At 44.8% G+C, this 27,240-nt stretch overlaps 1 protein-coding gene across 1 annotated transcript in view; it reads right to left on the bottom strand.

Annotated features, from left to right (window-relative positions):
• The window catches only part of PDIA5 (protein disulfide isomerase family A member 5), a 291,070-nt gene that overhangs the window by 129,009 nt on the left and 134,821 nt on the right, over positions 1-27,240 (bottom strand). The window contains exons 8-10 of the mRNA XM_060262232.1: positions 17,880-17,947; positions 5,746-5,837; positions 5,567-5,638 (exon numbers count right to left, since the gene is read on the bottom strand). Of these exons, the coding sequence (XP_060118215.1) occupies positions 5,567-5,638; positions 5,746-5,837; positions 17,880-17,947 (232 nt within the window). The remainder of the gene's footprint in view (positions 1-5,566; positions 5,639-5,745; positions 5,838-17,879; positions 17,948-27,240) is intronic.

Raw genomic sequence — 27,240 nt, 5'->3', positions numbered from 1 at the left:
ATCTCCAGGAATTTCTCACCAACCTGGAACTGGCAGCCCTAGTCAGGACTGGCCCCAATGAGTTCTCCCCCAGAGGCCTTTAGTGAGACCTTTCAGACCAATAATTTATCTCTGATAATGTTGTTCGTCTTAAGTACAGGGCTTAATCTCTCTCTCTGTCTTGCTTTCCCTCCCTCCCTCCTTTTCTGTATCTGGTCTGCTGCCTATCTCTGGCTGTTTCCCTTCCAGAGGAGGAGAGGGAGGAGCTCTTAGCCAATCAAGGGAAAGCTTTCTCTGGCTCTTTCTCTCCTCCTCCCTCAGCCAGTTAAGGGAAAGGCTTTCTCTGGCTAAATCAAATAAAGTATAAGTATTTCCCTCTTCCTCCCTCTGCCAATTAAGGGAAGGGTTTCTTTCTCTCTTCTGCAAAGCAGTGCGACAGGTGGCTCTACCAATGAGAGAGCAGGGAGAGCCAGCAACTGCCAGAACCAAGGTTGATTGCCTTTTCCTGACAGAATCAGCTTTGCTGGCTAGCAACAGGCAGGAGAGGGGGTGGACTCAACCAATGGCACTCAACTATTCTTGCCTGATGGTTTGATGGGTCAGAGGTTGATGCGACGCAATCCCAACCAATGAGGGAGCTCAGTTTTGCCAAGACGAAACAGCTTTTATATATATAGGATTTATATTCAGCCGTGAAAATAATGCTCAAAGTTCTCACCTCTCCTCCAAGGCTCTGAACCTTAGAACGTCATGATTTTGGTTTCATGCAAATCCAAGTGACTGTCAGCCAAATAGAGCCGATGGAACTCGACTGGTTGGAAGACAGTGAACCAGCTTCAGCTTAAGAAAGGTGAAGAAAACTCTCCCCCTCTTTGGATAGGGATTTTGTGGCTCTGGATGGAAGAATCAGCTTAGCCAGATTTTAATTTGGCTTTTAGTTGGGGTGTGGAGGTCAACTCTCAGAAGAAAGCTTATTGTAATGTAACAAACCAGCATCCCGTTAAGGGCCATCATTCCTGCTGTGAGTAAAAGTTCCGTTGAAAGGTGCTCTGTGTACAAAAAGAGCAGCCTTGAACCTGCTGAAGTAAGTTGACGAGAGAAAGGGGAATCAAATCTTCATGTAGAGTTTGTTTACTTAACTCAAGAGCCAGTTTGACTTTTAATATTGAAGTCACCCCCACACAACAGTTACTCTACTAAATAGTTTATTTTGTGCTAAATAAACCTCTGTTGTTTTATCTCTGTGTCTTGTCTGTCAAGTCAAATATATAAGAAAAAGTTATCTCTGTTTACCTCACAAATAAGAACAACCTTGGTATAGCAGGTTTTCAAATGGTACCTTTAGGAATAGTGTAAGTTCACATGTTACAAATTCTGTAATCATAGCTTGTATCCCTCTTTTTGATTGTGGCCAGTTGGGCTTTAAAGAATCTATACAAGAGGCCAGAGTGGCGGGTTTGAACGTTCTTCAGCTCCAGAGCCTTCTCTCCCCTCTCACCCCATTGCCTCTACATCAACTGTTCCCTGGAGGAGAAAGGCAGCTACATTTTAAAATTGATGCTGAGTCATGTGCAGGTTTGACAAACTTGGGGGAGCTAGGCATTTGGAAATGGAATTTGGCAAACTGAGTGTACAAAGCCGGCATCTGTTGTTGCAGAAGTTGTGATTCTGGATCCAATTTAGTACCAGACATACAGAACAACCTCTCTAAGCAAGTGAGCAGCTACACTATTCTGTTACTTAAAATGTCAATCTGACAACCTTCTCTTCCTAGGAGCACAAATGGTTCTTCAGGTCCAGTACCACAGTTTTTCTGCTAGGTAAACCTGACAATCCAAACAAGCCCTTTTGACTTCTTTTTCTTTGCATCTGCCCCAAAGAACGGGTCTTCTGGGGAAAATTCAGGTGATCCCCCCAAAGCCCTGCATATAAAGTACTAAATGATATCTGGAGCCTGGATGCCTTTAAAACTGCATTTTGATTCTGTTATGTCCTTCCACCAGCTTTCTTTCAAAAGGGAAATCAAGGATCTATCTGTCCTCTGAACAGACAAAGCCTAGACAACAATTAACCAGGAGATATTTGGATCTTTCACTCACTAGCAATAGCAGGCAGGTGCCCTGCTGAAATCACTGGCGCTCCTTTGAGGCTCAGGCTAAAAGTTTTGTTTAAAACAAAAACAAAAAAACCTATCAGGAGGCTGAATTAATAGGCAAAGTTACTTGTTTTGTTGTTGTTTTTAATTAGATTTATTCCTAATATATTTTCTACATATGCCCTTCCATTCTTCAATTATGCTTTTCAGGCCTTCTTGAATCACTGTCTCAGAGCACTGACCTACTCATAATATAGACTCTTTTGAGTAATTCACTGCTGTTATTGGGCATATGTGCCAGGTTTCCACTGTACACAAATTATGACTGCAGCCTCAGTTATGGGCAGCTTCCAAGTACAGCAGGGTTTCTGAATATGAATTTCCCCCCCAATATTTATTTTTAAAAGGAAAGGATGAAAAACTGCTGCATCATTTTGCCTTTTGGGAAACTATTAAGCGTGCACTGGAAATTAATTGAGGACAAACAGCTGTCTTTAGCCCTGGATGGCTGAAATATCAGCCAAAGCCCAGAGTGGCTTGTTAGTTGAGATTATCATTGGGAAGATTCTGCAGCTGTTCCACTTTGCCTTGCACAGTAGCTGCATTCGGTAGCTGCCACAGCACTGATATAAAAGCGCTGCATATTACATGGATTATCAGACTGTAATGTAGACAGACTGAAGTGAAAAAAAAGGGTGGGGGCTCAAACACTTCTAATGTTCTGCATGTGGCAGCCAAGAGATAAGGGCATACTTGCTGAGCTGAAAGGCAAAGAAAAGACGTGCAGGTGATGAAGGCATACATCATTGCTTGGGGGAAAGCGAGGTGATGAATATCTCTCTGCACTCATTAGACTTGCTTTCTTAATAGACCAAAAGAAGCATAAATGCTAGGGTGAGATTTCACTCTTTGACCCTGTGCTGCTTAGTATTCCGCACTGTAAGAGACAGCAGGCTGGATATTGTATGGAAATTATACTGAATTATGACTTCTCCCCAGCTCTGCTCTACGTATGTTCATTTTAGCTATGGATTATTGGATACTCCCATTATCCTAGGGACACACAAGTCAGTTCTGTACATGCAGCCAACTGCTTTTTCCACTTATACAAGAAGACAAAGAATAATTATTATAACTGTTCATCTACACAAATCCTCCGGTAAACTATACCGTATTTATATATATATATATATATATATATATATATATATATATATATATATATATATATATATATATATATATATATATACACACACTTTCAAATAATAAAAGGCAGAAGAATAAAAGAAAGTGGAAGGGGCTGGGACTCAGCAGAAGAGCCTCTGTTTTGCATGCAGGTTCAATCCCCAGAATCTCCAGTTAAAAGGACAATGTATTAGGTGATGTGGAAGACCTCTGCCGGAGATCCTGGACAGCTGCTGCCAGTCAAGGGAGATAATACTGACCATGATGGACCAATGGTCTGATTCAATATAAGGCAGCTTCTAAGTGATTACATGGGGGAAAAAATCCCATCTGCCCATTTGAAATCAAAGTAATCGATAATACCTGTCTTAGCACGATATTTAATAGTACCTATGGAACTGAAGCCAGTGATATATTTCTGATAACAGAAGGGAGGGTACAATTTTCAATGATTCCCCCCTTTTCTGCAAACCCCCAATTCACCTGTCCTGTTTCTCGGGGTCCCCTATTCCCAGCATTTTGAGGGTACTGCAAGACCGGGAAGGCAAGAAGGCCTCATTCTGTGTCGGAAATACTTTCTGCCAAGGAAATTACCACTGGATCCAAGCCCCATCTAGGAGTACCCATGTCAATCTCAGCTCAGCCATGAAATCACAGGGGCAATCTTATCCTACTATCTTTTCAACCTCAGCACCACCCTGAAATTCATTTTGTGAGGCGAACAGTGGCTTCTCTCGCCGCTAAGAAAATGTATGTGAATGGCTTTGTACATTTAGTATTGAATAGTGCTTAGAAAAAGTCAGAGGCACATTTCATGAACAATTTTGCTGTCTGTGAAACTAGACTCAGTTTGATAATAATTCAGTTGGCCTGAAAAGCTAAATAAATAAAAAAAAACCCTCCCATTCAGGAACCAGTATAAATAAGGCCAGGAACCATTAACTAATTTCTGACCGGGCTTCCTGGTATTCCACAGAACCAAATATGATTTACTGTGTGGTATCATGATACCATTATGTTCCACACATGATTCCTGATTGACTATATTATGTAATCAGGAAAAACAATCGCTTAAAAAAAAAATCGCATCCAACCAGCTGCTGAAGGGAACAGAAAAAGCAGAAGACCAAGGAGGAGGAGAGGAGAAGTGAAGTAGCTGAGAAAGGCAAGCTTCTATGTTTCATTTTGAGTTCAGCATCACATCAGTTTGGTGTAGTGGTTAAGTGTGCAGACTCTTATCTGGGAGAGCCGGGTTTGATTCCCCATTCCTCCACTTGCACCTGCTAGCATGGCCTTGGGTCAGCCATAGTTCTGGTAGGAGTTGTCCTTGAAAGGACAACTGTGAGAGCCCTCTCCAGCCCCACCCTCCTCATAGGGTGTCTGTTGTGGGGGAGGGAGATAAAGGAGATTGTGAGCCGCTCTGAGACTCTGTCCTTGAAAGGGCAGCTGCTGTGAGAGCCCTCTCCAGCCCCACCCACCTCACAGGGTGTCTGTTGTGGGGGAGGAAGGTAAAGGAGATTGTGAGTCGCTCTGAGACTCTTCGGAGTGGAGGGCAGGATATAAATCCAATATCATCTTAATCATAAACTTTCTCTATTTTGCATCTACGAATGCTGTTAACCATGCTAATGATCTTGCTTCAAGATCTCAATGATGATCAATTCTGCCTGGGTCAGGCTTGCAACTGCAAAATATCTCCTTCCCGATCAAGGGTCTTAGCTTAAACCTGTGTTTGCTGCATTTTCTTCCTGGTAAAACCACCACCACGACAAAAACCATACTGGCTTTGGTGAAAATAATGAGTTATTAAACACCACCGACAAGAAGCCCAGTGTCATCCTTTGGATTATTGCCTAGAAGTTTTAAACCTCACCGCCTCTCAATCAGGGGAGATCATTTCAAAAGACCATTAAGCCTCTACCCCGTCAAGGACGCTGGAACGAAACATTCGCAATCTGTCAGTCAGAGCCGTCTGAAATTTTCTCATAATGGAAGTGTGTGCAACAAAGCAATGACAATTTAGAAGTCTGAGGCTTTAAATGCAGCCTTGATATAGATCAATGGCAGCCTTTCAACGCACGGGAAAAATAATGTTGAGTTAAACTGGCAAGGAAGCAGAGGTATAAAACAGAAAGCACAGAAACGGAAAGCAAGTGATAGACTGAGTTTATCTTTAATAGATCAGTGCTGAGATTTTAGTTGTCTATTGGGGTAGTGGGTGGACATGTTCTTTCTGAAGAGCAACCGTGTTTACTGGAAATGCAGGGCTTATGAAGATACAGCAGACCCACTTCAGACACTTACTTTTTCAGCCATTCAGCAATGTCCTTTGCTGTCGCACTATAATTCTCAAAGTTGAAGAATAATTTTCCTTTTCTGAGAATGCAATAAAATAAGATTAAGGACATCAGAAGGAACATAAAAAAAAAAATAAATGGTTTGGTTTTTGGTAATATCTCTCTGCAGAATAAGCCAAAACTGACTCAAAGTAGCAGATGGTTGGGTATCCCCGAACACTGTATTCTTCCTTTACTCTTTCAAATTCAGATGAGTAGACATTCAACCCTGCAAGAACCTGCAATGACAAAATCCAAGTCAGTAAAACGCCTCTGTCAGGTCAACCTTTACAAAAGGCCTGTCTTCTTCAGTTGTGACTAAGACAGACAGGGCTGGTATCGGCATACCCTGAAGTGGGGCGGCTACAGGGGTTGAAGACTTTTTCAGGGCCCGTGGCCATTCAAGCCCACAGCCACATTGTTCCCCTCTATCCAGCCATGCATCCTTCCTCCTGTCCATTTATAAGCACTCTCCAGTGCCACATGTGTTGGTCTGGCTGAACACATCGCCTAATGCCACCAAGGAAGGGTGTGTGGATGCTGCACAATAGCAGCAGTGCTTCTGGCAGCCATGGAAGTGACACTCCCAGCTGCATGGGCTGTCTGGTCCTGTCATGAAAAGAAATATGATGATGATGATGATGATTTTGGATTTATATCCCGCCCTATACTCTGAGTCTCAGAGTCTCTGAGCGGTCACAATCTCCTCTACCTTCCCCTCCCCCCACAACAAACACCCTATGAGGTGGGTGGGGCTGAGAGTGCTTTTACAGCAGCCGCCCTTTCAAGGACAGCTTCTATGAAAGCTCTGGCTGACCCAAGGCCATCTTGGCAGGTGCGAGTGGAGGAGTGGGGAATCAAACCAGGTTCTCCCAGATAAGAGTCCGCGCACTTATCCACTACACCAAACTGGCTCTCCAGTTAAAAGCCCAGATGACTGGTGCAGGGGGCTGAACACAGGAGGTAGGAAGACTTATGAGCAGACTGGGAAGCATGCAGGTAGGCCAGGTCTGGTGAGACGAGGAGATGGGGGCCTTCTTTAGCTCTTCTGAAGTATGTAAAACTGCCTTCAATGGCAGCACACACAAAGTTTCCCAATTAAACCTAACAAAGTCATGCTGGCAGAACCTCAAACACTCCCCAGTTTTTCACAGTCATCCACATTCACGTTTATGGATGCGTTCATAAATTTCTCAGTTCTTTCCTACTGCACTAACAAAGTGGGTATAAATAGAAAAAACTGTGCGTGTTGGAGTTTACAGTTTCCTTCTATGGAGGCAAGTGCAATTAATTTTTCGTTGAGTGGGGAGCATCATACTGCTGGGACAAGAAAAAAATGGGGCGTGCAGCGGCTTGGAGAAAATGCCTCAAATCTGTATGGTGAACGAATGTATTTGTGACTTTTTCATGTAGAGAAACACTGGCCACTGGGTACAATTTTTCACACACTCTCAACTGTTGCTTGAACTTTGGAGAATTCATGTCTTCATTATTTGCCTAATATACATTCTTCCAGTCGCTATAAGAGGCAGAACTAATGTTCTCCAAGGTGTCAAGAATATGTATAAACCTGTAACAGGGTTCTCAGCCAAAATCTGGCAACCTCAGGGAGCTTTTAGGGACAAGGCTAGGTGCCGAGGGGTAAAACCATGGCAATTTGGGGCTTGCTAGAGCATCACATCAGCATGTGATGTCACTTCTGGTTACATGTCACAGTGCTGCTGTGATGGTGGGGAGTGCTGCCATTTTTAACTGCCGCTGCACTGAGGGGCAATAGGTAGGCAAAGGATATAGCAGGAGATCTGGTCCCCCGACTGTAACAAATTGCTTTGCTAATTTATGGCTTGATGTTTAATCCAGACCACATAAAAAACCCATATGAACACTGGAAGAATAGCGAATGAAGGAGGACGGGTAATATTTTACACTTTAAGTCAACAAAACATGGGTTTTCCATTGCACATATATATTAAACAAGGAGCTACAAAAAATTCCAGCTTCCTGCTGTACTTATAATACCTGCATTCACAATCTGAGTTTCTCTTTATATTTTTAGGTGCACATTTGCTTACTTGCTTGCTTGCTTATTTATTTATTTAATTCAATTTTGTTCTGCCCTTCCCTGCAAAGAGGGCTCAGGGCAGTGAAAAACAACAACAACAAAATAAACAACCAGATTCACATTAATATACAATTAAAACACTAAATTACAATATAATTAAGTGGTCAACTTAATTAGACCGTGATCAGAAACTTCTAATTGTGGCCACTGCTTTGCTGGAGGGATGGCAGGGGGTAAGAGTGCCAGTCAGATGGATGCCATTGGTGTCCTCAACCAAACAGCTGGCAGAACATCTATATTTGGCTGACAGTTCAACCAGGTTGGGGCCAGGGTACTAAAAGCCTGGTCGAGGACAGCCAGATCTCTCTTGGATTGGGGACCACAAGCAAGTTCTTATCTCCAGAGCATAATGCTCTTCAGGGGATATTCCAGGAGAGGCAGTCCTTGAGATATGAGGGTTCCGGTCCTTTAAGGGCCTTGAAAGCAAGCATCAAAACCCTGATCTTGATCCAGTACACCTCTGGAAGCCAGTGCAGCTCACACAGCACAGGTTGAATATGTGCGTTCTGGATCATTTAGAGTTTCTAGGTCAGCCTCAAGGATAGTCCTACACGGAGCGAGTTTCAGTAGTCTAATTTGGAGGTTAGCGTTGATTGGATTACTATGTCAGGGGGACAGGTAGGGAGCCAGTTGCCTATCAGTAGCTGATAAAATGCCAGTCTGGCAACATTTATGATAGGAGCCTCCACTGATAAGGCATCCAGAATCACACCCAGGCTCTTGACAATTGGTGCTGATATTAAGGGTACACTGTCAGGGTCTGGGAGTAGGCACCCCAAACCTGAACCCTTCCAACCCAGTCACATAACCTCAGTCTTAGCAGGATTCAGTCTCACAAGGCTCTGTTTCAACTATCCCACCAGCCAGAATTGCTGGGGCTACATCCAGCCTGCTGCCCATCAGCAGAAATAACTGGGTGTCATCAGCAAATTAACGGCATCTCAGCCCAAAATTCTGCACCAGTTGGGCAAGGAGGCTCATATACATGTTAAACAACAGGGGGAGGATTGTCCCCTGAGGGACCCCACATACTAACCCTCCCTCCGAGGGCCACCCTCTGTCCCTAACCTTGGAGAAATGAGGTAAGCCACTTCAAAACTACCCCCTCAAACTCCCGCATCAGTGAGGCAGGGAATTTGAAGATCATGATCAACCATACTGAATGCTGCTGTAAGATAGAGCAGTAGCAGCAGTACTGACTCGCCTCAGCCCAGTTGTCTGTGGAGATTGTCTGTGAGGGTGACCAATGCTGTCTCTGCCCCACGGCCAGGGCAGAAAACCAACTGGAATGGGTCCAGTGCTATGTCCCCTCTAAGCTGTGGAGTCTTGTGTGCAAAAATTCTACTTCATGAGCTACTGGTGTCAAAGTTGTGAGCTACTGCATAAATTAGCTTGCTCTGGGGCCATTTTTCCTGAGCTAAGACGAAAATGCGTGAGCCAGCAGCTAAAAACCTGTGAGCTAGCTCACAGTAATTCAGCTTAGAGGGAACACTGGTTCAGTGCCAATGTGTCTTCTGGGAAATTCTGGAGCTGCTCTGGCCACCACTCTCTCAATTACCTTACACAGAAACAACAGATTCAAGACTGGGCGGGAACTGAATGGATCCATAGGGTCCAAAGTTGGCTTCTTGAAGAGCAGTACAACCACAGCCTCTTTTAATCTCTCTGGGTAGACCCCCAAGTCCAGGGGCAAGTTGATAATGTCTACCAAACAGCCCCATATTCCCTCACAATTGGCTTTCACTAGGCATGAGGGACAAAGGTCTAAAGGTCGGCCTAATAGCACCCAGAATCCTGTCAACATCAGCCCATGAGAATCTACTGAAGCTGACAAACACAGAGTCCAGCGATGGCCAAGGTGTCTCCAGTTCACATACTGTATCAATATTGAGTTGGGAGGTTGTGGCAGAGCAACAAGACTACATCTGCAAAAAAGGTTGTGGAAGTATCACATAAGATGGACAAATTCCTAACATTTTGGGTTCTCTCAGTGAGAGATCCATTACCCTAAACAACTGAGCTGGGTGTGAGCTAGTGCATGTGATGTTGGCTCTATAAAATTCCCTTTTAGCAGCCTTCACTGCCACCTCATGGGATTTCATAAATGCCCTATAAGATGTTCTTGCAGCTTTGTCACACATACACCTCCAAACTCGCTCTAGTCATCTAAGTTCCTGTTTCATCCCCTGGAGTTCCACAGTATACCAGGGGAATAATTTAGATCAGGAATATAGAAGATGTCAGGGAGCAATTTGATTGATGGCTTCAGAGAGATGGGAATTCCAGTCCTCGATCAGTGCATGTAATGAATTGCTGGAGGGCATCAGATACTGCAGAGCATTCTAGAATCCAACTGGTTCATTAGTCTCCACAGCATCAATCCGCTTACCACCTGGACAGGAGAGGGCTGTGACGTTCAGCAGGGAGAGCCTGTTAGGTGTAGTGATTAACTGCTCAAACGCTAATCTGGGAGAACCAGGTTTGATACTCCACTCCTCCATATACACCTGCTGGGTGATCTTGGGTCAGGCACAGCTCTTGCAGAGCTGTTCCCTCAAAAGCAGTTTTCTGAGAGCACTCTCAGTCTCACCTACCTTACACAGGGTGTGGGGAAAGAAAGGAAAGGAGATTGTAAACCACTATGAGTGAAGTTGGGAGGTTGTGGCAGAGCAACAAGACTACATCTGCAAAAAAGGTTGTGGAAGTATCACATAAGATGGACAAATTCCTAACATTTGAAGTCTCTTCCTCCTCTTTGACAAAATGGTCTCACCATGGCACTTCATCCTTAGAAATCAGATCCATATCAACCCCCATGCTAAAGATCAAATTCAGTGTACGGCCTGTTTGTGGGACCTGATACAATTTGGGAGAGTCCCAGTCCTGCCATGGAAGACACTAGGTCCAAAACCTGTGAGGAGGAGGCAGCATCAGCATGGATGCTGAAGTCCCCAAGACCTACTGGTCTCGAGAACTCCAAGGCCCAGCCTACCACCACCTCTAGCAGGCTCAGTAGGCTGTCCGCTGGGACACAAGGCAGTCAATACACCAGGCAGGCAGCTAAACATTCCTCAACAGGCTGACACAGTCAATACTGATGATCTTTGGAGTGGGAAATACCCTGAAGGAAAAACCCTTTCAGATGAGTATCACCACCCCTCCCCCCTGCCCCTCAGTTTGAGACTGATGAAGGACCAAGTCACCTGGTGGGGTCAGTTGTTTTAAGGAGAGCGTTTTGCCTTCCCTTGTCCAGGCAACATCACGTGGCATCACTCTTTTACATAGGGTAAAACTCTATGGTTTAAGAGTGATTTTACCCAAAAAGCAGAGTGCTGATATGAAGTCATGGCACTCCACCCACACTCCCAAAATCCCCCTCCAGCATGATCATCAGACCTGGCAACCCTATTCTCAGCCGTTATCAGAATGTTGTCTAGGTGGCCCAGTATGTTCAAATCTCTCTCAGCAAACGTCTTAGTGCAAAACAGGTCTCAATCACACATGCCATGGTCTTGTCAATGGACCTGACACTGTACAACATCAGCACCAAAGGGGGGTATATTTTCCTTGCCCTCCCATCAACATGTCTCGGGATGGGACAAAGGCTGGTAAAAGACCAAGCATAGCCATATCTCCATCTCCTTCCATTCCAATACCTTCTCCCACTGCCATATCTCCTTCTACCCCCAATTACTGGGATCTCCAGCCTGGTGCTGGCTCTCTTGGTGTCAACTAGAACCATTATGTTCTTCTTTCCTCCCCACACACACAAGCAGTGGCCAAATGACATAATAAACACTAATTCAATCAATACACTAATACAGCAGCTCTAAATTATTATCCTAGTAACACATCTCACACAAACCTATGCTAACCTATCTACATTAAAACCCCTAGCTTATACCCATACCACACCTCCCTTAAAGGCACGCCAGAGGATCTCATAGAAATAGCTTATGTTTATGCTTTTCCTGATGTATATGTATGCAATCGTTCCATTTTATCTTTTTTTGAAAAAAAAAAATACCAATTTGCTCTGATATATACATCTACATATTTTATGCCAATAAAGGCTAACTTGACTTGACTTGACCACACCTCCCACTATCCTCAAGTTCCAACCTCCCTCCCAATAGTACTTAAATATCTACCCTCTGATTACCATAACTAATACAATAAATGAATTAAGAAGCCCTCCAGATTAAAACTACTTAGAATATTACTTAGAACATAATGTACCCATAATACACTCAAGTAGCCCTCAGACTACTACTGTGAATAGAGGTGTGCAAAATATTTTTTTGGAGTCCCCCCCCCCGCCCCGTTTGGATCTATTAGACCCAAAAACTATCAATATTCCTGAATCCCAATACTGGTATTATATTGGGATTTTGGTTAATCAGGAAACTCACATTTATTCAGCTCCATTATACCCTATGGGGACCATCCCCATAGGGCAGGGGTGTCAAACTCATTAGGAGGGCCGGATCTGACATAAATGGGACTTTGTGGGGCTGAGCCACGCATGTCCTAAAATGTAATGCCAGATAGCAGAGAGAGAGACTTTATAGAGGACAAAGGCCAACACAATTAAATATATCAATGTTTAACTTAAAATACAAACATGTTTAAAACTCTTGCAATATTTTATTTAAAACTGAAAGGAGGGATAGCGGTATTTTGCAATGCAATTTTAAAAATAAAACATAAAGAAAAAGCACAAAGATCACAGCAGGAACTTTAAAAAAGAAAATGCTCTCAGCCTGGGAAAACATGAAATGGCAAGGCATTGCAAGCTTCCCCCCCCTTCCCCCGGGTCTACTCAGGTTAGCAATGGCTCTCCAGTGTCATATCCCCCTTTGGCTGTGGGTTCCCAAATTAGAGACTCACTAGGCACTAGTTTTTACTCCACTGAGAAGAAACAAAGCTGGCTCAAGGCATCAAGGCTTTGTTTACAACGACACAATTCCAGGAAGCTTTAGCGGGCCACAGGAATGCTGGGAAGTTTCTCTCCATTGAAACACATAGACAAAGTTGCAAGGAAAACATGGGGTAGATTTTCTGTTCACATTTGCTCTGTCCATAAGCCTGAGTGGGAAGTCCATTCTGCATTTTCTTTGCAGCTTTGCTTTCAGCTTTAGCCTCTGCAAAGAGAAGGCAGAAGGAGCTGGGAAGGTCATCGCAGCTTTGGAGCTTCACAGGGTGAGGACAGGAGGGGGGAGAAGAGAGCCCCGCGGGTCTGATTGAAGCCCTGGGCGGGCCAGTTTGACCCGCGGGTCGCACGTTTGACACCCCTGCCATAGGGGATAATGGAGTTCAAAAGTTTACTTGTCAAATTGTGTCACGGCAGTAGAAAGACTCGGCAAATTCAGAAGGCATATAAACTTTAACTATCTTATAGCCATGCCCAAATATAAGCTGGATAATATCGGCTTTTATTCAAACACAGCTATTTTGCTAGCTGAATCAGATAAAAAGTTTACCATTTGGCTTGCCTGCCCCCTTTGATGTTCCCACCTCTTGGAAAGTGGGAGAAAAAGAGAGTGAGAAGAGTTTGTAGGTGGGAACATGGTTGTGGCCAATCACAGATCAGAGAGCAGACAAGCAAGACAGGGTGGTTCACAGTGCCACCTAGCACTGCTTGATAAGAATGCTACAGAGATAGTTTGAAACATGGGGATAATCCCTCCCAACATGAATTGGAGACTGGCAGAAACAGTGCACTTTGGTGTGGAGCAAGCCAGGTCTAAAAACAGAGAGAACCAGGGGTGGACATGGGACTTTCTGGAATGGAAGTGAACATGGGAGTATATCGTAAGTGTAGAAAGAGTCATATAGACAACTAAACACACTGGGTTGGAGCCAAACCTTGTTTCTGTGGATGACAAGGCATAGGAGTAGGTAAAATTTTGGTTGATTCCCCTTCACTGTGGATCCCCACCATATTCCTGCAGTTTTCTTGGGGATGCTCGACTCCCATGGGCAGCGTTTTGGGCAGGACCCCTATTACCGAAGTATTTATTTCTTTAAAGCATTTCTGAGCTGCCTTTCTTCTTTACGGAGCTCAAGACAGCTTGCAAACATAAACAAAACACACTGAACAAAATACATTAAAAACATAAAACCCAAAATTTAAAAATCAGCGCTCAGGAGAGCAGAGGCCACATGCTTTGAGTACAATCATTCTTGTTTTAGACCTAATCATTTCATCGAGATACGTTTCTTAATAGCTAGTTCCCTAACAGCTGCGAACTACTATGGCAAGCAGGCTTTGCACATCAGGATTTTACTTATTTATTTATTCCAGAAGTTGCAACTTTTCTTCCTTTTAAAGTTACAGTGACCAACATAGGGAAAATTGAGGGAAAAAAGACAACAGAGCTTGAAAATTTGCTAGCAAGGTGGCTTTAAATACATCACTTCAAGTATTAATAGGAGTGGGGGAGGAAAGCAGCCCAATACAGGGTAAAAAGGGAGGGAACTCGTACACAATCCAGATATTAATCCATGGAAATGTTGTTTGCATACAGTTACATATTGACTTATGGCTATACGGCTTCCTAATTCTCAGGTAAATTGAGATTCTGCTGGGTAAGCTCTACACAAAGGACAGTTGATCTCCAAACAGAAGCTTTCCATAAATTCTGAGCACTCTTCAGAAAGGGGGATTAAGGAGACAGATATTGGATTTATATCCCGCCCTCCACTCCGAAGAGTCTCAGAGCGGCTCACAATCTCCTTTACCTTCCTCCCCACAACAGACACCCTGTGAGGTAGATGAAGATATTGGATTTATATCCCGCCCTCCACTCCGAAGAGTCTCAGAGCGGCTCACAATCTCCTTTCCCTTCCTCCCCCACAACAGACACCCTGTGAGGTGGGTGGGGCTGGAGAGGGCTCTCACAGCAGCTGCCCTTTAAAGGACAACCTCTGCCAGAGCTACGACTGACCCAAGGCCATGCTAGCAGGTGCAAGTGGAGGAGTGGGGAATCAAACCCGGTTCTCCCAGATAAGAGTCCGCACACTTCACCACTACACCAAACTGGCTACACTACACCAAACCACTACACCAAACTGACTCTTAACAGAGTTCATGTCAAAAATCTAGATGGTATGCTTTCGGAACCCCTCTTCAATTCATCTTCACAGCAGCAGCACCAATGCCATATTCTACCAAACAAAGTGAACGCAAAGGTAATGCATTTCAGCTCCCAGCATGAGCAAGACTAGTAAGTAAAAAGGCATGTTGATACCGCATGCCTGATTCATAAGCCTACGTTCACCATAATAAACTACCTCTTTGCTCTACAAGTGCCCCAAGCACTTTTAAAAATGAAACTACTCAGAGGATTCAAGTGCTTCTCTCTTGTATCTGCAATTTAGACACAAATCTTTTTTTATAATTTTATCTCTTATTGGCCAGTTGCTGTAAAATGCAACTCCAACGTTAACTCTTGGTTAATAACGTTAAATCCCCTTAGCAGCATGGGGTACATCTAATCTCCCCCTCTCGGTCATCCAAAATCAGGTCACACTCTTTCCGGTAAAAACACTACATCAGAATTTAATAAAAATTTCTCTGACTGAAGCAGCTAGTCAGATCAAGTGTGCCTTGAGCTAGTGAGAAATAAATCTTAAAAGCAGAACAGTTGCACAAAACGGTCATGTGCCGCTGCTCATGCAAAAGAAGTAAAAATGCACATGCAAATTTTGCTTCTCTACTCCTAATCCACCATTCTGGGAAATCAACATCTTATCAAGAAACCATCCAAGAGATGAAACAGGTAGTTCTCACATCGGCTGTCTACATTAGGGAAGGGCACAAACTAAACCACGAACTGCAGTTCATGCATGAATGGAGCCAGTTCATGGTTTGTAAACCAGGAGTTTGGGGAATCATGCCTCATGTGAACTGTCCACAAACATCCTAAACTTCCCATGGAGGTTCATTAGGTTCAGGGAGGATTTATCTCTTCCCTCGGCTTCCCCAGGCACCAAGCGGCTGAAGGGCTCCTGAGGAAGCCAAGAGGAGGCAGCTGCCTTCCCTTCCTGGCTTAGCTTCCCCAGGTGCCCTGCGGGATCAGCTATTTTACAGACCTCTGCTTGCAGGATCAGTTGTTTTACAGGCTCAACTGGGCAGCCCAGCAGAATTCCAGCTGAGCCTTCAGGGAGCGTCTCCCTGATCTTTCTTTGCTTCCCCAGTCAGCCTGCCAGGACTGGAGGGAGTGTAACAGTGGCAGCACAGTAAAGAATACTAAATCATACAACTGTGCCAAAAATACCAAACACTTGATTCAAAGTAGAAAAATATCACATTATATAATAATAATAATAATACATTTTATTTATATCCCGCCCTCCCCCCCAAAGCAGGCTCAGAGTGGCTTACAACATATAAAATTACAATTCGGGGAGAGACGGTGGCTCAGTGGTAGAGCATCTGCTTGGGAAGCAGAAGGTCCCAGGTTCAATCCCCGGCATCTCCAAAAAAGGGTCCAGGCAAATAGGTGTGAAAAACCTCAGCTTGAGATCCTGGAGAGCCGCTGCCAGTCTGAGAAGACAATACTGACTTTGATGGACCAAGGGTCTGATTCAGTATAAGGCAGCTTCATATGTTCATATGTTCAATTTACAATATAAAACATCAATACAGTTCAATACCTAATTCATAAATAAAGCCAACACAATTAAAACCATCATTTGCAATTAAAATTAACATTTTCGGTGCTACGTCTCGGATACTTTCCTCAGTGGGTGTGGCGGATGGATATAGTAGATTATATCTACTGCAGGTCTACATTAAGCCTTCATTTAGGCGAAGGCCATCTTAAAAAGAGTGGTCTCGCAGCTCCTACGGAATTGGTCAAGACTCCGCAGGGCCTGCACCTCATCTGGTAGTTGATTCCACCAGCGCAGAGTGACGATCGAAAAGTCAACCAGTTCTTTCCCCCTGATCTCAGCACTCTCTGGGGCACATATGGGGAGAGACGGTCCCTAAGGTAGGCAGGCCTTAAGGTATAAGTGCATAAACATCCAAAAATTCTTACAACAGAGCCACAGACAATTAAAAATAGAAAGTCCCATAAAGAGTATGTCAATTTCAATTGGTGACTCCAAAGAAACTTTCAGTCTTCAAAGGGTTATGACTATTCCCAAATGATTTGTAGAGCAGAGTCCATCCACAGATATTGGTTTCAAAGGGAAATTCACCTTCACGTGATCGTCAGCTTAATACCAAGCTTCACTGATTACAGCCAGACCCGGCGCGTCCATTAGGCGATATTTGGCAATTGCCTCAGGCGCCAGCTTTTGGGGGGCGCATTGTTTCTGGGCGCTGAGTGGTCAGAGGAACTCTTCTGGCCCCTCAGCGCCAAGAAACAACGGCACTTTCAGTTCTGGGAGAACACAGAGGCAGGTAATGGCAAACCACCTCTGAATGTCTCTTGCCCTGAAAACCCTACAGGGTTACCATAAATCAGCTGTGACTTGATGGCACGTTCCATCATGAAACTTCTGGGGGGCAGAGATTTGTCTTTTGTCTAAATATGGTGCTGTATAAACAAAGAATATATAATTTCAATGGGATGAGCACTGCTGGTGATGGATACAATTTTTTTTTAAAAAAACCCCTCTCTAAAACACTGCCTGGATACAAAGATGCATCCGGATAAGTGGAAAAAGCATTGCCAAGTCGTCCCATCCTCCCACCCAACCTACTCTTCAGCCTTCTGAACTCCCTCAAAAGTTTATCAGAAAAGCTGCCTGACATTCTGCAACTAGTTTATGGAGATATTGTATTGGACTGCTCAGAGCAATGCATGTTTTTTGCTGCCATCTTGTTTTATTTAACTGGTTTTAATTGTATATTTATTGTTAGCCGCCCTGAGCCCACCATGGGATAAAGTGGGATATTAGTGCAATCAAACAATCAATCAATCCATAAAGTAAATAAATAAAGTAAATAAGTGATCAGTTAATTAAATAAGCAGCACCGAAAAACATAATTTGCAAGACACACATTGTCAATATGAGATTTGTGCTGCCAGTTTACACTACGCTTTGTTGTTACAGCAATATTTGGAAAAAAAAAATGAAGTACACACTTAAAATATAAAAAAAACCCAAGCATCTTATTTGTCTTGCAGCCCCTCTCACTTACATACATGCCCTTCAGTTCTGTGGCTGCCTGCTGGAAAGATGGCATCATTCTTTTGCAAACTCCGCACCCTAATACAAAAGACAGAGAAAAAGATGGGAGTTTAGTACCTCCACTAACTCATGTCCAAGAGCAAAAATCTATGGACTGAATGGTCCTTCTTCGTAATCCCTATCGTTCAACTGAGATGCAACAAGAGTCAGTGTTAGAGGATAACATAAAATGCACATGATTATTCTCAATTTTCATGGTCTAATTTTGGTAAAAATACTACTCCAGGAAACTAAGCCTTGGTTTGATCAAAATTATATCTGTACTATAGTAGGGTTATTTATAATTTATTTTCAATTCTGAATTTCTTAAGTATGATACACATACGTATTGCAAAATGATTTGTCTTTAAAAGCACAGGTGGTTCATTCATGGCTTGCAAGCCACATCTGGTTCCTATCTCCAAATCCTGTTAAATTATGATGCAAACAGTGTTTTTATAGCAAAAATCAGAAAATGTCACAAGAAGGATTTCTAACATGCTCTTGAGTCAGAGGAGGAGGAGACAGACCCTGCCAGCTAAACCTCTGCTGAAAAAAGAACCTTTAATTATTTCCATGCTGCGTCGTTTTGCCTACCTTGCCGGCAGACCTTTGGGGAATCCATCAAGGGGTGACAAAGCTAAGCCAATTAACCAAGAAATGTAACTGGTGGAATTGACAGCAGCTGGATCTAGGCAGGAAGGGACGTTAAAGGTTTTTGGCTGAGCAGCCTCTACGACATACTGCACTGTCCTTTTTGGGAAGCAGCTGAGGAAAGTAGACACTCAAACTGTACATGCTTTACTTTTAAGGGAATGGTAGGACCTTCCCTCTTAGCAAGGGTGGATGAGCATGGACTGTATGTCCAATATTTAGTCAAACAGGGACAATCCCCCTTTTGAGATCCTAATGAGATATATTTGGCTATTTATGGCTATATTGGTTTGATTCCAAGGAGCTGGGAGGAGACCCATGTGCAAATCACAGCGCAGCCGTGAAACGTGCTCTCAGCCTAACACACCGCACAAGATTATTGTGAAGAAGAGGAATCAACTCTGAGCTCCTTGGATAAAATACCAAACATGGTTATACTTTAGATCTCAGTATTTCCCAAAGACCCACTGGAACAAGGAGAATATATGACTGGAAGAACCTTGACTGTGATGGACTGACCCTGAACCCTCCTTTGCCAAATGACAGGAACTTGATTTACAAAACAAGTTGCTGGAATACACCATTAACAAGACACCTGCAAGGTCTATAACCTGCGTTCTGTTCAGTGTAGATGCACACGCCTTTATTTCATAGTCATTCTTCGCCGCGATCTTATTTTATCCTGTTTTTAATCCACTATCAATCCGTTTGTGCTAGTTTATTCATCTTCTTAAAGAACTTCATCTTGTTAAATAATCTTGTCGTATTTGACGGAGTAATGAGTTTGCTTCTTTTTCATATTTTTTTTATTTTTATAAAAGTTGATAGAGGTACAGAAAAAAGAGGGAAAGGGGTATTGAAGTGGTTAATTATATAAAATTATTTACATTTATCAAGGACATTCATATTATGTATAGTACCTATAACAAAATATATCTAACAAAAATAGAAAACTCTCTAAGATACTTCATTTTTCAACTCCCTTATTGTAAGTTTTAACATAACTATTTTCACAGCTACATCAAAGAGAGAGAAAGTGAAACAAAGGAGAATAAAATATTTTTAAATATATTACAATTTTCACATACGCTATACACACTATACAATCTAAATATAAAAAAGGTTATGCTGGATTAAAACTAATAATATATCTAAAAAATATTAAATAGTAATTTCCAGGTGATGAATGTTTAATTTTAACATAGCATTGACCATACTTTGTCTATATCATGTTCCATATCATGTCAAAAAAAGAATAAATCAAAATTGTACAGGACTGTAGAAATATAATAGCATGGTTTTATATAATGAATATTAAATATATACTGGAAAATAAAAGTGTTACTGCACCCTTCCCATTTCATTTGATTACATCAAGTGAATCAAGCTTAATATAATCATTTATACATGCCCTCATCAAAAGATTATACCTTTTCTCCTCAATCTTTATCCACAGGGCTTTTTTGGTAGAAAAAGACCAGCAGGAACTCATTTGCATATTAGGTCACATCCCTTTTCTGTAGAGAAAGCCCAACAGGAATTCATTTGCATATTAGGCCACATCCCCTGACACCAAACCAGCCGGAATTGCGTTCCTGCTTTAAAAAGCCCTGTTTACCCATGAGTAGTAACACTTCCCACTTCTGCTAGAATTCTTTAGTCAGTCTTCTGTTTACTTAGCTCATTACTTTTGCCATGACTGCATATTCAGCTAGTTTGTCTCTCCAAGTATCTCTGGTTGGATATTCTTCTGTTTTACACATTGCTAATATTACTCCGGCCATAGTTAGTATATATATAAATAAGTCTTGTAAAGTTTGTTCAATATTGTCCAGTAGGATTCCCAACAGAGTCTCTGGTTTCACAGAAAATTTAATTTTTTAAATTTCTTGGATTTCTGCATGTCTTTCCAGTATTTCCTCATCTTTGGTTTGCTTCTTGCTGGATAGGTCCTACCAGGGATGGACACGGAACAGGGAAATGGTGGTTCATTCCGATTCATGACATGAACCACTGGTTCATTTCGTGATTCATATCATTGCCCAAACCCATTTGTGGTTCATTGGTTTGTTTGGTTTGGGAGATGTGAAGCTAACCCATGAATCTTCAGGAGGCTCTCCTTCACCCGCTCTCCAAGTTTGGCTAAGATTGGGTTTGGAATGTTCAAATTATAGCCCCCCAAGCAGGTGCCCCCAAGAAAATTCAGCTTCAGCTCTCATGACAACTAACTCTTTTCTCTTTCTGCTGCAAAGTTGAAGCAGTGGAGTCAGCATGTCTGCTCCCATGGATTGGCTCCCAGAGCTGCCAATCAAGCTACAGACAACTCCTATGGGTGTTTCTAGGGCTCCCCAAAGCCCGCCTCCAATGTTACCTAGGAATTGACTGAATCAGCAGTGGGCTGTCTGGGAAAACGAGCCACAAAAATGAACCAAACAAACCACCAAGGAAAAAAGGCAGTTCGTTTTCCAGTTCGGGCATGGTATGAGCAAACGAACCACAAATTGGCCTAATTTGTGCACAAATCACCATTCGTGGATTGGGTTCATGCCCATCCCCAGTCACAACTCTACGGTCTCAGTCAACCAGGACCCAGTCACAGGCTATACCGGCTTGATTTAGATTAAGTAAGTCTTCTGCAGGTTGCCAAAACACTTTTCTTCAAATTAAGCACACATATATCAAGAGACCAGTTGTGCTGCTATCAGGTTGGCTACTAAAGAACAACTATAATTCTAAGAAGAGCCTCCATTAGGACTCAAATGCTTCTGATCGCAGGCTTTGAAGACAGACCTGACAGTAAAAAATGGACATGGGTCAAGTCATTCGGCTACAGTAAACAGCAAAGTATATAAACATTATTAAGTAAATAAGAGGGAATTTAAAAACTCATTTTAAACTGGTGCTCTATTTAGTCGTTAAACAGAGCACAAAAAGGGATGGGCAGAGTTAGAGTCTGAAGAAAAAGAAGATATTGGATTTATATCCCGCCCTCCACTCTGAAGAGTCTCAGAGCGGCTCACAATCTCCTTTCCCTTCCTCCCCCACAACAGACACCCTGTGAGGTGGGTGGGGCTGGAGAGGGCTCTCACAGCAGCTGCCCTTTCAAGGACAACCTCTGCCAGAGCTATGGCTGACCCAAGGCCATGCCAGCAGGTGCAAGTGGAGGAGTGGGGAATCAAACCCAGTTCTCCCAGATAAGAGTCTGCACACTTAACCACTACACCAAACTGGCTACAAACAGAGTCTGGTTGTAGAAAGTGCCATCAAGTCCCAGCTGACGTTGGCAACCTTCTTAGTTTTCAGAGGTGACTTGCCATTTCCTCTCTCGACATCATGACCCTGGTATTCCTTGGAGACTTCCCATCCAAATACTGGCCAGGGCCAACCCTGCCTAGCTTCTGAGATCTAATAGGATTGGGGTAGCCTGGGCTACCCAGGTCAGGGTTAGGGTTAAACACAGGGTGACCACCAACTCAAGTAGCCGATTCCTAGGACCTCACATGCTAGCAGGCAGCATTTTCTGGTCTGTACAAAAGAGGGAGAAATCAGCCTTTGAAATCAGCCAGAAACTATCTAGGCCATGAGAGAAAACTTGATCATCATTCCCCATTTACGCTAGCCCGGGATAAATACGTTTTGCAGGGCCTTCAGTTTGTTCAAGAAATCCGCTTGAACATTTTAAGACTGGCACATCAATACCATGTGGATGGAACCGAAGGCGTCCTGGAGCAAACAGAAGACTCCCTTCTGCAAGGAGGGAGCTGCAATTTTTGTGGATTTCCCATTCAAGCGACAGCCTGTACTGCTCCCATGGGTCCACTTGGGAACAGGGGTTAATGTGTGTTGATATGCAACGTCTTTTTTAAAAAGGCACAATTAAAACCATTGATTAAATTGCTGCACACAAAGAAAAGTCAACCTGATTACACTGGCTTTCTTTTTTTATTATTTATTTATTTATTACTTTTCATTTATATCCTGCCCTCTCCGCAAGCGGACTCAGGGCGGCTTACAACATTATAAAAACAATCAGTCCAATAAAACATATAAAACCATAATTTACATATCAACTTTAAAACCATTCTATAGCACTATTTCAGTCCAGTATAGGCGGTATTGACTTCCCGACTATGATCGCCAGCATTCTGTAGGATGTCCGGTGGCAGCCCTTTTTCAATTAGACCGCAAAAGCCTGTTTAAACAATTCGGTCTTACAGGCCCTGCGGAACGCAGACAAATCCCGCAGGGCCCTTATAGCTTCTGGGAGGGTGTTCCAAAGTTCTGGTGCTGCCACCGAAAAGGCCCTGGATCTTGTTATACATAGCCTGGCTTCTTTTGGGCCAGCAGCAGACAACAGATTTTTTGTCCCTGATGGCAGTGCTGTCTGGGGGATATATGGGGAAAGGCGGTCCCGTAGATAGGCAGGTCCCTGACCATAGAGGGCTTTAAAGGTTAATACCAACACCTTGAAGCGAACTCGGAACACAACAGGCAACCAGTGCAGCTCTCTCAGCACTGGCTGAATGTGCTCCCGTCGTGGCAGCCCCATTAACAGCCGTGCCGCAACTTTCTGCACTAGTTGTAGTCTCCGGGTTAGCGTCAAGGGTAGCCCCATGTAGAGAGCATTACAGTGATCTATTCTTGAGGTGACCGTAGCATGGATTACCGTCACTAAGTCGTTGCGCTCCAGGTAAGGGGCCAGCTGCTGCGCTTGCCGAAGATGAAAGAAGGCAGATCTAACAGTGGCTGCCACCTGAGCCTCCATTGTAAGGGAGGACTCAAGAAGCACGCCTAAGCTCTTGACCTTAGGGACCGGTATCAGTGGTACCCCGTCAAGGGCCGGCAGCTGGATCTCTCTCCCCGGACCGCCCGACCCAGGTAGAGAACTTCCGTCTTCGTCAGATTCAGTTTCAGCAGACTCAGTCTGAGCCAAGATTAATATTACAGATTAAGAAACTTGCATGTGGACTCATACACGTTAACCAATAAGGGACAAAACTGACAACAGTTGGCAAAAGGCACATGCATAACACATGGAACAAAACAAAGAAATCCAAAATGTGTAGCTGTACATGCAAGACGAGGCAACTGGTTTAAAACGCTGCAAACGGCTCAATTTCCTCTTAGGCATACCTGGAAAAGTACCATGTCAAAGTGCCCTTACTAAATTTATAGAGTGAACGAAACAGGAGGAGACAAAAAAGCAAAATAATTCCTAGAAAGTAACTATGGCATCATAGCAATCATCAAGAGAAAAGAAAAATGTTCCAGACCCAAATGCCAGCAGGTGTTTTGCTGCTTCGAAGGAAAGAAAACAGGAAGGAGGCAAAGAAGTGGAGCGCCTAGGGGAGTGATTCAATCTGACTGAAGGGCTAGATGATATATATTTCAGGAAAGAACTTTGCTGGGGAACACAGTTACTTGCCAGGGAAGTAAAATTATGAAGGCACTCTGGGCTTCGGACTCTCTCCGAAGGAATGATTTATAGGCTTAACGCAGGCATTAGAGCTTCAAACTGATACAAGACAGCAGGTTGCAACACACACTGCGAGCCAGAAAACGGCAAGGCCATTGAGATAAATTCATACACTCTGAAATGCCTCCAGAAGTTTAAAAGAAGATGGTTAAGAATAAATCTGCATGGAGGGGAAAAAAACACAAAGTCTTGTAGAGCTATTAGAAGACATCATTGGCAGCACCTGCGTCAGCAGTACTCATGCAGGACCAACTGGAGCTGATGTTGCAAACCACAGAAGCCTCGAGGAACAAACACCTGCTTTAGCAAGACCAACAGGTTGCACAAAAGCCATCAGTCTGAAAGAGACGTGCCCTGCAAAAACCACGCTATAGGTAGGGTGGCCAGACCGTCCCGGGCACCCAGGAATGTCCCGGTTCTGGCCCCCTATTCCCGCCTCCTCGGCTGGCTATACCGGGACCATTAGAGGTCCCGGTTTAGCCAGCCCCGGAGGCGATGGGCCGCGCGCGCCGGCGGGGAAGGCGGCGAGGGAGGGAGGGAGCATCCCTGCACGTGCGCAGGACCCCTGCGCACGCGCAGGGACGCTCCCTCCCTCCCTCGCCGCCTTCCCTGCCCGCGCGCGGGGCCCGGCGGCAGTGGTGGAGGCCGGGGAGGCGGCAGAGAGGCCGGCGCTGGTCGCTGGAGGCCCTCCAGAGACTCTGGAGGGCCTCCAGTGGCCAGCGCCAACCAGCGGAGGCTGCGGAGAGGCCGGCGCTGGTCCCTGGAGGCCGTCCAGAGACTCTGGAGGGCCTCCAGCGACCAGCGCCGACCAGCCGAGGCCACGGAGAGGCCGGCGCTGGTCCCTGGAGGCCCTCCAGAGACCAGCGGAGGCCCTCCCCGGCCTCCGCAGCCACCCGCCCTGGATGAAGGTAAGCAGGGAGGGAGGGGGCCGAAAGCGGGGGGGGCAGCTGGCGGGGGGGCGGCCTTCCTTCCTTCCCTTCCCTCCCTCCTCCCTTCCTTCCCTCCCTCCTCCCTCCCTCCTCCCTTCCCTCCCTCCTTCCTCCCTCCTTCCTTTCTTCCTCCCTCCCTCCCTCCTCCCTTCCTTCCCTCCCTCCTTCCTCCCTCCTTCCTTTCTTCCTTCCTCCCTCCTTCCTTCCCTCCCTCCTTTCTTCCTTCCCTCCTTCCTTCCTTTCCTCCCTCCCTCCCTCCTCCCTTCCCTCCGACCCTCCTTCCTTTCTTCCTTCCTCCTTCCTTCCTTCCCTCCCTCCTTTCTTCCTTCCTTCCCTCCTCCCTCCTTCCCTCCCTCCTCCCTTCCTTCCCTCCCTCCTTCCTTCCCTCCCTCCTTCCTTCCCTCCTTCCTTTCTTCCCTCCCTCCCTCCTTCCTCCCTCCTTCCTTTCTTCCTTCCTTCCCTCCCTCCTCCCTTCCTTCCCTCCCTCCTTCCTCCCTCCTCCCTTCCCTCCCTCCCTCCTCCCTTCCCTCCCTCCCTCCCTGTTTTCGTGGTTTGGTATATGGTTACTTTTGAATTTATTGGCATTTGCATTTATTGGCAATAGCTTGTGTAATACAGCATTTTGACTTTTTTTTTTTGCCATATAGATAGGGTGATCATTTTCCTATACTACTTGTGCTTTGCGTATTTTTCAAGTGCTTGTGTATTTATGTACATTGTTTTCATTGACTAAGGGAGGTATCTGGTGTTTTCTGGTTGCTGACCTAGCCAGTCAGGACAGGAGACCAGCAGAGAATATCTCCCCTGTTTCCCTTCCTTCCTTCCTTCCTTCCTTCCTTCCTTCCTTCCTTCCTTCCTTCCTTCCTTCCTTCCTTCCTTCCTTCCTTCCGTGGCTCTCAAATATCCGATGTTCATGTCTTGCGGCTCTCAAACATCTGACCTTTATTCTGTGTTGCTCTTTTGTTAAGCAACTCTGGCCACCCCTGGAGTAGACAGTACTGACTTTGGTGGACCCAAGCACTGATTCAGTGTAAGGGAGCTTTGTGTTTGTGTCTTCTGGTGCAATTTGAGGGGTTATAGAGTGTTTCGAACCCGTCCCTGTGGCATCGGTCCCATCGTTGTGGGGCCCAGGGGGCCGGTGCAGCGGCACGCTGAAGCAGCCTGTCGGTCACTTCCGGGTTCCTGTCCTGCATCTCGACCTGTGTTATTAGTGACAGGCTGCTTCGGCGTGCCGCTGCACCGGCCCCCTGGGCCCCACAACGATGGGACCGATGCCACAGGGACGGGCTCGAAACACTCTATAACCCCTCAAAAGAACAGCAGTCTAGCTCGCTTCCCCCGAGCCCTGCCGCCATAAGCCTCAAGGGGGCTCATTTTGCGGCATCTCCCGGCGGGAGGGTGGCACCCGCACGGGACACATATCAAATGAAAGAGGGGGCGCAGGGCTATCAGAAACAGCCGGCGGAAAGAGTCGGGAGACCACCCCACTGGGGGATCCACACCCCGAAAATGATGAAGGTGGCGCAGATAGAGCCAACAGAGCAAATAGGACAAAATAAATAGGCTGCTTCCGGCAGGTGGCGCGGGGGAAATGATGTCACAGGAAGTGATGTCACTTCCTGTTTCCGGCGGTGGCATGCCGTCACCGGAAGTGACGTCACCTGTTTCCGGCGGCACACGCACCCCTACCTCCCCCCCCCCCAAAAAAAGGTGTCCCTGGCTGGCCTTCAGACATTATGGCCACCCTAGCTATAGGCACATCAAGCACGATCAATGGCTAGAAGGAAGAATTAAACTGAATGCTATGCTGCATCTCCAAAAGTCATAAAACAGCTGCAGACAACGCCACAGTTAATTACCATCACACACTCATACAAGATCATTAAAATACAGAATCATTTTGGAATCTGTAACCAGGGTCCTTGTTCAGATTTTGGAATCTGTAACCAGGGTCCTTGTTCAGATTTTAGAGCACATGACTCCCCGCTACCGCAGTAGAATTCCCTGTGACTGGGTTGTTCTCAAATTTCAGAATACTTGAACAGAGCAGTACCTAAGTCCTCCCCCTCACAAGCCATAGTGTCCTCTTGTGTGTTTTAAATACCCCTTGGCTTTAGAACATCAATTGCAAATCTATAATCGTGTTCAAGCAAATCCCTAGCCTAGATAAGCCAGAGAAATGGCTCATTAAGAAGGCCCAGAACCCCTGGGAACCTGGCTCCTTTAAAGGGCCAAATCTTTTACAAAAAAATTGGAAATGTTTTTTCAAAACG

Source organism: Heteronotia binoei, chromosome 21, assembly GCF_032191835.1.
Source record: "Heteronotia binoei isolate CCM8104 ecotype False Entrance Well chromosome 21, APGP_CSIRO_Hbin_v1, whole genome shotgun sequence".
In the NCBI taxonomy this organism is placed as follows: Eukaryota; Metazoa; Chordata; class Lepidosauria; order Squamata; family Gekkonidae; genus Heteronotia; species Heteronotia binoei.
This window is presented reverse-complemented; position numbering and strand designations above follow the sequence as displayed.